Source organism: Frankliniella occidentalis, unplaced genomic scaffold, assembly GCF_000697945.3.
Source record: "Frankliniella occidentalis isolate FOCC.00 unplaced genomic scaffold, Focc_3.1 Scaffold78, whole genome shotgun sequence".
Lineage (NCBI taxonomy): Eukaryota > Metazoa > Arthropoda > Insecta > Thysanoptera > Thripidae > Frankliniella > Frankliniella occidentalis.
Genome location: NW_026267208.1, coordinates 761,379 through 771,095, shown reverse-complemented (window position 1 = coordinate 771,095; position 9,717 = coordinate 761,379). Strand labels below are relative to the sequence as shown.

Genomic DNA, 9,717 nt, shown 5'->3' with positions numbered 1-9,717 from the left:
CCTGACGAGCGTGGGTAGGCAAGCCCGGCGAACACTGCTGTTAGGCGGCGCTGCCTACAACGTAGGGGTTCAACGCGCTTTCGCCGTACCGAGCGCAGTAACATGCGTGTTGGCGGGTCCTCAGCCATGCGAGGGGGCAAGAACTCCGTGAATAATGTGTACAACCGCCTGGGAATCATGAGGATAACAATTAATCGAAATCAACAGAAATCGCTCAAAGCGGGAAACTAGAGGAACTGGTACAAATTAGTCGAAATAAGCGTTTTTTACCGCTAAAAACTTAGGGATGAATTTGAGCGGACGGTAATCACTGGGATTCAAGAATTTCAGGAATCATGTGTACACTTCAAAAGGGAGTTATTGACCCCTCGCATCCATATGGCAGTTGCTTGCATTGTAACGCGCAGCAAGATGCGAAGATGCGGTTCCAACGTTCGGCTAACGTGTACTTTTCCCTTTCGGACCGCAGGTGAGCGCGCCCACGGTGAGCGCGGATCTGCAGAACGAGCTGGCGCGCGCTGTGCAGGCCCACGACGACCTGCTCGCGGCCTACGAGACCAAGCTCAAGCAGCACGGCATCCCCGTCGACGACCTGGGCTTCAAGCCGCTCCGTGCCAAGACTCCGGCGACGCCGACCGGCGCTGGGCGGGCTTCGAGTCCGGCTAAATAGAGCCACAACATATCGTATACGACTGAGCTGTCAACCACAAACCTTTTCCGGCACTACAAGTCCCGTCAAGAACCACCCCAATTACGCTTATTTTTCTCTCTTATACACACATTTGACACGTTTGTATCGTTCTTTCACCAAATACAGAGATTCTAGTGTTAGCATCGTGAGGAGATTCACTCAACACAAAAGCACATTTTAAGTATAATTTTATTTCTTTTGTAACATTATAATTTTACGTCTTTTTATTATTTTCTGTGATATTTTTGTTTATTTTTCATTGCTGAATAAAGTTAATGTGCCCTGCATATAGGTACTCTTCATTTTCTAGCATTTCTGGTTGTGTCCAGACGGTCTAAATACACAACCCTTGGTGAGTATAGGGGGTTTGCGACTTTCGCCCCTGGTGCCGTGGTGGCCATGGAAGTGGCTATTTCGTCAACAATAGCATGTGGGTGGCCAGGAAGATCGAGGCCCAGCAGAGCCCAGCAACCAAAGGTCGATGGAGAGGGGAGGGGGAGGGTTGTCGACCCCACACTAGGGGTGCAGGAACAGCCGGTCCATAACATGAGTCCGCATCGTCCACGTCAAGAGCACTCTAGTGACAGGTGCCGCAAGAGCGCTCTGTCCTCGTACTTCGGCGTGCTAGCCGAGTCCGTGGTCGGGCCACACCATCCCAATGCCGAGGGTGGCACTAAAGCCTCGACGGCCGAGTCCACCTCCAACACGGCCCTGGGGCCGAGCGTCGCCCCTCCCCGCCGTGGCGCCACTCAAGCACCCCTGGCCAGTTCGGACATCAAAAATAAAGGGTGTACCAGGAACCCCAAGCCGAGAACACCGAACAGGGCGGGTGAGTGCGCCACAGGAGGTAGGTTGGGGTTACAACAAAACTACACTCACTTGAGGGTGTCTTTCAGCCGACTGCCGACCGGCACGGTCACCGAAAGGTTAGGTGTCTGCCCCAAAGCAGTTTTTGATTTCCACTTGACAGCTGCCGAAAAACCGTCGTGCACCGAGAACCAGCTGGAGCAGAGTCGGGCCAGAAAGCCGTTGGTGGAGAAGCAAAAGGGTCAAGTGAAACACTCACAGCAGCAAGAAGATCAAGAGAGGCATTCGGTACTCGAAAGACAAAACTGTAAGTACTTGTTTGGGGAAGTACTATAGCCTCGGCTCTAGGGCGCTGTGATGAGCATGGCCCTTTTAAGCGCCCTCAGGACACAGTCAAGTGCCGGGTAGCTGTTTGCTGGAAGTTGACGACTTCACGGCGTACCCTACCTTCACCTCCCACCACCGGCACATCGTGTCCGGCCACCCCCCGCCCCATGGTCAGTCTCTCGCTCCACGCCCGAGCAGGTTCACTAGCGCTGCTAATCGCCCATATTGTCCCCTCGCAACAACACCTCTTGATAATGTGATAGTGTCGCCCGCCGATGCACCCGACGCCCGCCCATCATCGCCGGTGTACACCGCCTCCCCACGCCCGTCGTCCGCTCCAGCGGCGTCTTCGCCGGTGCCGCCCGACGAGGCCGGGAGCGTTCATATCCTGGGCGCGACACACCGCGGGCGTAGTATCGGCCTGTACACGGGAGGTACCCCACTTCCCCTCGCAGTAGAAGAACGCTTTCTTCCCGCTGAGTCTCGTCCCGCCAGCGAGGGCCGCCCTCCCGCGCAAGCTGCGGAGGGCATCCTACCGTCCGTCTCCAGGACAACGATGTCAACCTTGACGGAGGCCCTGGGGGCGCGCCCTGCCTCCCAGCGGCACATCCGTTGCATGCTCTCCGACTTGACTTTCACCCCTTTCACTGCTGTGCTACCGCCTAAAACACCGGCCGGACAGAGGGCTTCCAGAACGTCGTTGACTTCCGCGCCTCGAGCCGGCAACGGGCGGAGCTCATCCAGGGGCAAAAGAAGCAAGAGTAAGGAGAAACAAATAAAGCAACAGTAGACTGCTTCAATGCCGCCGGCTAGGGAGGCAACCCGCAATAACGAATAATCCCAGCCTGCCCCCTACATCAACTTTACATTTGAAAATTCGCGCCATTCGCGCTCTGCCTTCAATCTGACAACAAAACACACAAGCCATAGATTCTGTCCCAATTCTCGATCGGTTGCTGGTCGGTCGGTCCGGTTCGGTCCGGTCCCCGACCCTGACGAGCCGCGCCTGCCGCCATTCGGCTGCTACCAACACCCGCGACGTCGCGAGGGCCGCGACCGCGAGCGCCCCGCGAGATGACAGGCCGCTAGTCGCGAGGATATGCACCCCTACGACGGGGGTGATCCGCGGGGGTGATTCGCGAGCCACCCCATAGCGGGGGAGACTCGCGAGGGTAGCCCTGCGACCTGCGATGTCCTTGTCGCGAATGTGTGGCTGCCCTGAGCGGCTGGCGCGGCTCGTCAGGGTCGGGGACCGGACCGGACCGGACCGACCGACCAGCAACCGATCGAGAATTGGGACACAACCATAGAGTATGAGAAGAATAAAAGAATCTCGTCCGGTTGTTTAGGCTGTGCCTACTGCTAAATGTAAATATACATGTCAGAAGGTCTGATAAACACAATATTTGAAATGTCAGTGATCAGCTTTGCCAGATCATCATTTCGATAAGCCTTCAACCTTTTTAAATGCCGATGTGGTTGTTTCCCCCCACAAGATTACCCTCAGATGATCGCAGCGAGCGTCCCGAACTACTATCGGGGTATACGTGGCGTTTGACATCAGTGTCGTTCAACAACTAAGCCGCCGCTCTGGTAAGTAATTCGGTGTAATAACTGCAATGTACACGGCAATCTTCAATTAGAATTTTCTAAATTTTCTAAATTTTGCTCTACGCTGCGGTCTTTTTGTCTTTCGTAAAATGCAATTACACGTTTAATTAACAGAATGCTGTTGTGGTTATGATTCCATTGTCATAGTTGAGGCAAGTGATTCAGATTATGCATGTGTCAACGCCATCATTGCCATGTCACCAGTGTTTCTGTGCAAACAAATCACCTATGAACCAGTCACACTGATTGACAAAGACTTGCATTTTTGATACTGCTGTAAATTTAATATTTTCCATTGTAAACCACTCCCTTTATTTCTAGATTTGTATGTTCTTTGCACTGCTATATTCATGTTTCTATGTTTTTGCAGATCTTTCTAAAATTACACAATGTGTGGCACCGACTCAAAACTTGGGGGAATGAAAGCTCTCATTCTTGTTGGTGGGTATGGAACTAGGCTCCGTCCTCTCACCCTCAGCAGACCAAAACCTCTGGTAGAGTTTGCCAACAAGCCCATGCTTCTACATCAGATGGAAGCTTTGGTAGAAGTTGGTGTTCACGAAGTTGTGTTGGCTGTTTCTTACCGAGCAGAGCAGATGGAACAAGAGTTGAAAGAAGAAGCTGACAAACTGGGATGCAAGCTAGTTTTCTCTCATGAAACTGAACCTTTGGGCACTGCTGGTCCTTTAGCTTTAGCTAAAGAAACTTTGAGTGCCACCGACGAACCCTTTTTTGTATTGAACTCTGATATCATCTGTGAGTTTCCTTTCAAAGACCTTGTTGCATTCCATCGAAATCATGGTAAAGAAGGTACGATTGTTGTAACCAAAGTAGAAGAGCCATCCAAGTATGGCGTAGTGGTTTATGGAGAACAGGGGAAAATTCAAAGCTTTATTGAAAAGCCTCAGGAGTTTGTGTCCAACAAAATTAATGCGGGGATGTACATTTTCAATCCTTCCGTACTTAAAAGAATCAAACTACAACCCACAAGTATCGAGAAGGAGGTATTTCCCTACATGGCTGATGAAGGCCAGCTATACGCTATGGAATTACAAGGTTTCTGGATGGATGTTGGACAACCTCGAGACTTTTTAAGAGGTAGGACAATTTTGTATGTTTCAGAAATCATCTACATCTTTACTGTAATTACATTAACAACCATTCAAACTTTTTTTTTGTTTTAGGAATGTGTATGTATCTTACTGCTTTACGTCAGAAAAATGCCCCTGTGTTACACAATGGTCCAACCACTGTTGGGAATGTTCTTGTTCACCCCACTGCTAAAATTGGTCAGGGTTGTCGTATTGGACCAAACGTCACCATTGGCCCAGGTGTGGTCATTGAAGATGGAGTGTGCATCAAACGCAGCACCATTTTAAGAGATGCAACTATTAGGTGAGATTTTATTCTTGTCAGTTCTTTGTGGTTTGAAATTAAATTTAGTAATATACAAAACCAAAGATCATTTGCTCCATGTTTGTGTTTGTGGTGGTGATCTCTCAAGTCAAGTAATGTTTTGTCTATCTCCTGCATTTCAGGTCTCATTCCTGGTTAGAAGGATGTATTGTTGGATGGAGAAGTGTTGTGGGTCAATGGGTTAGAATGGAAAATACCACTGTTTTAGGTGAGGATGTAATAGTCAAGGATGAAGTTTACATAAATGGAGGGCAAGTATTACCTCACAAGTCAATTGCAAGCTCCGTACCTGAGCCACAGATTATTATGTAAGCACATTGCACATAATTATTTTTAATTGGTGGAGCTTCAGATTTTACTGTTTACTGGTCTCTGTTATTGTTAATATTCCTGAGCTTGTGTCTCAATATGGCACCTTTTGAGACATTCTGCTTAAAGTCAGCGATAGAAGTTAAATCAGACTGAAGAAACTGCTTCTTTACCCATATCAAAAATCAAACGTAAAAATATGAAATTTGTTTTTTTTATTTAAAATCCAACAGATATATTCATAGTTTAGTTTTGAGAGAGGTTAACAGTTTTCATATTCTATTCTTTGCAAATTGTCATTTTCTACAAACGTACAAGTACACTGACTACTCCTATCTTTTGTTTTCTTTTTTCTTGGGAGCAAGTAAAAGAGGCTTTAATCTAAACCAAAGTTTTAAATTAAGAATCAATTTCCTGTAAGATGGTTTGAAGAATCACAGGCTTTTCGTGACTACCACTATTACATCACTTATTAGTGATTTTCTTTTTTGTGCCATTTGCATTGTTTAAAAGTTGAACTTTACATACTTTTTGCAACTTGCTCAGAATTCTGATGTGTTGGGCCAAGCATTGAAAAGGGTTTTGTCATTTCTGAAGTTTATCTTACTGTGTGGGAGAACTTCCAGTTTCCAATGGCGGTTGACAATGGCACACATCGCTCAAAGTTTGCGACTGATAATTTGTATATCTTTCCTTTGTTTTGATAACCAATCCTTGCTACCTTTTTTTCCCCCACTCTTTTAAATCTGGAATCATCTGGAGTCCACTTTTGGAACAAGTAGCATATTGACTTCCAATGGTGGGTTATTTGTTTGTTAGACTAGTGTACATACAAATTGTATATTATTTCAATATATATTTTTCCTTGCTCTTTTCATGGTTGTCGAACAAGATTTTATCTAAAACAAATCTTATACCAGTATGTTTTACCCTATTAATTTGTTCTTATCAATGGAATGGCCCAGTAATAGTTTGTGTTGAGGTAGATAGGATTACGTCATGTTTCCTTTTACACATTTTTGTGAAATTAAATACCTTTTTCTAGTTTTAGCAGTAAACCAAACAATTTTGACCAATTGCTAACAACTTTTCGCTCATCCAATTTTTGGATGAAATTTTCTGCCGTGATTCTTTGTTAGAACAATTCTAAGGTACTGTATTCATTTTATTTTTAGATTCCTTTCCCTGAATTTTGTAGTGTCTATATTTTTATGTTTTCTTGGTGAGTATTTCTTTGAAAGATTTTCACATACCTTGATGGGGGCTTTCATAATTTTGTATAATATGAATTAAAAACAGGAACCATTCCTTGTGGATGTGCCTCTTTGGTCCTTTTGAAGTAGTACAGATTAAATGGTGGATTTAGTCTCCGTGAGGCAAGTCGCCTTACGAGACCAAATCGACCAAAGATCTCCTTTTCCATTTCAAGAAATTTTCCCAAATCAGTTACTATACCAAGAAAATTGTTTTTGAAAATTTTCATGATGCTAAGCTGTAGCCATAATTTCTGTCCAACATGTTTTTTTTAGCATTAAGCAAGTTTATCGATTCTAAGCACAACATTCTTTGCTTACCTTTGTTCTAGCGTAAGCTATCTGTTTGTATGCGTATGTTATGTAATGGCAACTGAGCAAATGTTACAGTTTTCTGAGTGTCTGTTTTTCACTTTACTACTGTAATTATCAGCATTTTTCTCACAGACTGGTATTTTTGATGTTCTGTTTCTATTTGTAAATATTTTACTGCATATTTGTAAAAAAAAAAAAAAAGGAAAAGAAAGAAAGAAAAAGAGCAATTAGAGGGTATGGTCCGAAATTTAGCGGAAATATATGTAATAGAGAGATTTTGGAGTGTCGGGCAGCGCGGCGCGCGGGGGGCGTACGTGTTTTCACTCATGTTTGGGTGCTAATATACAGCCAGACATTGTTAGAAATTTTAATCACCGGAATCAAAAAGAACAAAATTGACAGCAGTTAATTTACTACAGTGATTAGATCAAACTTACAGTTGTAGCCAAGAGCTCAAATGAGCTCATGAAATAAGAAACAGCATTCTATGATGCACAAATGGAGGTCCTGCTCCCCAACATATTATGAACGTAACAATAGTTGGAAAAAGAATAAAGATATAAAGGCATCCAAAATAAACTTACTTCTAGAAACTATTAGAACATTAATCTCTACGATTACACACTTCTTTGAATTAGTATCTAACTAGAGACAATACTAGATTTATAACTAGAACTTTAATGACTAGGATAGCAATAATCACTTGTTTGAATTGGTGTCTGACCAGTACAGAATTCATTTACATCAGTCTTTCAAAATCAAAATATCAAACATTATTTTAGGTAATTTGATTATAAATTGCTGTCTTCAGTGCAAACAATAATTCGCCGTTTGGATGTTATTCCTTCTGGAGTGCTTGTTGTGCTACCTGCAGTCACATATCCTAAATCAGGAGAATCTGCATTCTTTCGTTTTCGTTCTATTCCTCTGTTAGAGCTTCTACTGCAAAATGGAAAACAAAATATAATTTTAATTTTGATGGTTGGCATTTAATGAAATGTAAGCTGCTGTTAATTCTTTCACTGACCTAAGAATAACATTGGCACACAAAGTAAGGTCTTCGCATTGATACTTAGTAATAATTTGTAGTTCCTCAGTCCATTTAATTAAACGGAGCTGTTGCCTCGCCAAAAGTACACAGGCACATGCTACTATAGAGGGCAAGAACTGCATCATGCAAATATCTGCCAATCAGTTTCAACAAGTCCAAGAAATTAGATAAAAGGTATAATTTAAAAGTAACTTTCTTTCAGATAAATTTTAAACTTACCTAGGAGGGCAAGATCTAAGTAATCTTTTACTGCTCTCTGAGCCTCTTGCCAAAATGTTTCATAGGATAGAAATTCTGTTTGACACCAATCCTTCTTAGAAACGGCAAATAATGAGTAATACTCAGCAAAATGAGCTGCTGTAGGTAAATTTAATTTCCACCCCAAAAATGACAATAACATGACTTCCAAATCACGAAATTCCGCTAACTGATATCTGTTGTTTACAACACTGTTAAATTGACTGGCCTTAGGAATCCTCACATCTCGTTCTTCATATTTAGCTAGCAAATAATGTAAGGATATATAAAACTTGCAGAAAATTTTTTTTAGAATATTATAGACGTAGAAAAGGAAAACCAACAACTTACAAGCAACTTGAAGGCAAACAAGGGCAACAAGATGTAGCCGATCCAGTTCAATATTGAAGTTATCCATGAAGATGTCTAAGATATAAATAGCTAGATGCACTGTGCTAGTGCAGAACATAAATTTTTCAGCCCTTGTTCTTATCCAGCCAACAAGATAGGATCTGTGTTGAATCTATAAAAAATATACAGTACAAATATCAATTGTAAAAAAAGTGAACATATGAGTTTGTGCTAAAAGAGGCCTACCTGTGGACTACGATATGCGAAAGGGATTCTATCCTGTTCCCTGTCTCTGTTTAATTCTGCATGTTCAGCAGCATATTCAATTGGCCACGGTTCTCTCGGAACATTTAACATCTAAGAAGAAATATAGAAAAGAAAATACTGTAGTATATGGGAAAACAATAATATGACGTTGGCTGATGCAGCTGAGTCTAATGCGACACGACTTTAACCCAATCACGAATTCTGGCTAAAGGGCTCAGAAAAGGCTAAAATGCACATACAATCATGATATTTCAGAAAAATGTAAAATCTATGCATGTCATCAAACGATTCTCCGTGCAGAGCTCGCCAAAAGTCGGGCAAGCCCACATCGGAACCCAGCAGCGGCGATTCTTACACAAGAGATATGCATGGGGGGAAATATGACATGCAATATATGACTGTCAAGTAGTTGTCGAATCAGAACTCACAATAACGGTATTAATACAACGTCAAGCAAGTTTTGTTTACCTTGCGGCTTCTTGAACGAAAAAGGGCCTCCATGCAACAGGCATGTCCAGCATATGCCAGGGTGAGACGGGATAGGGCAGGGTGGGTAGGGGTGGGGGGCGTGGTAGTCGTTTTGTTTGTATTTTCAAGTTAAGACTCGTTTGACAGGACATTATTGTCATTTTTCATGGCTGGAAATTCTTCAGATTACATTCCACACTTCACAAAAATACGGATATGATTATATGTTGATAACACAAAAATATAGCATAAACAAACGACGAATTTGACATATGCTTGTGTACAGTACGACTCAAGCATGTGTCAAATGAGCGAGTCACTTGGTATGAAGAAGAAAAGAAGAAGATGGCGGCGCGGTGGCGTGGCGTAGCGCCGACCCAAAACAAAGCAGAAGCACTCTCCGCACTCTGCCGCTAGAGCGCTCGGGTCGCTGGTGCGCCGGTTGAGGACTTTCGCTCGTGTTGTACTTATTTAGCGTTGTTTTCGATGCGGTTTTTTCCTCCTTAACTAATTTTTCACGCTCTTTACGTTGGGAGAGTTTATTTGGTCCGAAATTTAGCGGAAATATATGTAATAGAGAGATTTTGGAGTGTCGGGCAGCGCGGCGCGCGGGG

The 9,717-nt window shown here is 43.5% G+C and overlaps 3 protein-coding genes across 9 annotated transcripts in view; 2 read left to right on the top strand and 1 right to left on the bottom strand.

The window, feature by feature from the left end:
- Positions 1-978, top strand: part of LOC113203172 (dynein regulatory complex subunit 4) — a 10,735-nt gene extending 9,757 nt beyond the window's left edge. Inside the window, exon 9 of the mRNA XM_026417727.2 lies at positions 470-978. Within this exon, the coding sequence (XP_026273512.1) occupies positions 470-670 (201 nt within the window). The 3' untranslated portion in view covers positions 671-978. The remainder of the gene's footprint in view (positions 1-469) is intronic.
- Positions 979-3,150: 2,172 nt separating this feature from the next.
- On the top strand, positions 3,151-6,967 carry LOC113203610 (mannose-1-phosphate guanyltransferase beta). 3 transcript variants are annotated; one of them, XM_026418384.2, is made up of 4 exons: positions 3,151-3,418; positions 3,807-4,534; positions 4,621-4,831; positions 4,975-6,967. In XM_026418384.2, exons 2-4 carry the CDS (start codon positions 3,826-3,828, stop codon positions 5,162-5,164), a joined length of 1,110 nt encoding a protein of 369 aa, XP_026274169.1. In that variant the 5' UTR covers positions 3,151-3,418; positions 3,807-3,825; the 3' UTR covers positions 5,165-6,967. The 3 variants fall into 3 exon arrangements, with proteins under 3 accessions (XP_026274169.1, XP_026274177.1, XP_052124835.1); XM_026418392.2 differs by lacking the exon at positions 3,151-3,418 and adding an exon at positions 3,592-3,733; XM_052268875.1 differs by lacking the exon at positions 3,151-3,418 and adding an exon at positions 3,594-3,712.
- Positions 6,968-7,082: 115 nt separating this feature from the next.
- LOC113216892 (cyclin-J) lies at positions 7,083-9,397 on the bottom strand. Of its 5 annotated transcripts, none has more exons than XM_026436724.2 (6): positions 9,104-9,397; positions 8,615-8,725; positions 8,369-8,540; positions 8,000-8,281; positions 7,757-7,913; positions 7,083-7,668 (listed from the first exon to the last, which is right to left on the bottom strand). In XM_026436724.2, the coding sequence occupies exons 1-6, from the start codon at positions 9,134-9,136 to the stop codon at positions 7,521-7,523; spliced, it is 903 nt and encodes a 300-aa protein (XP_026292509.1). In that variant the 5' UTR covers positions 9,137-9,397; the 3' UTR covers positions 7,083-7,520. The 5 variants fall into 5 exon arrangements, with proteins under 5 accessions (XP_026292509.1, XP_026292511.1, XP_026292508.1 ...); XM_026436726.2 differs by having other exon boundaries at positions 7,083-7,671; positions 9,064-9,393; XM_026436723.2 differs by having other exon boundaries at positions 7,083-7,671; positions 9,104-9,393.
- Positions 9,398-9,717: the final 320 nt, after the last annotated feature.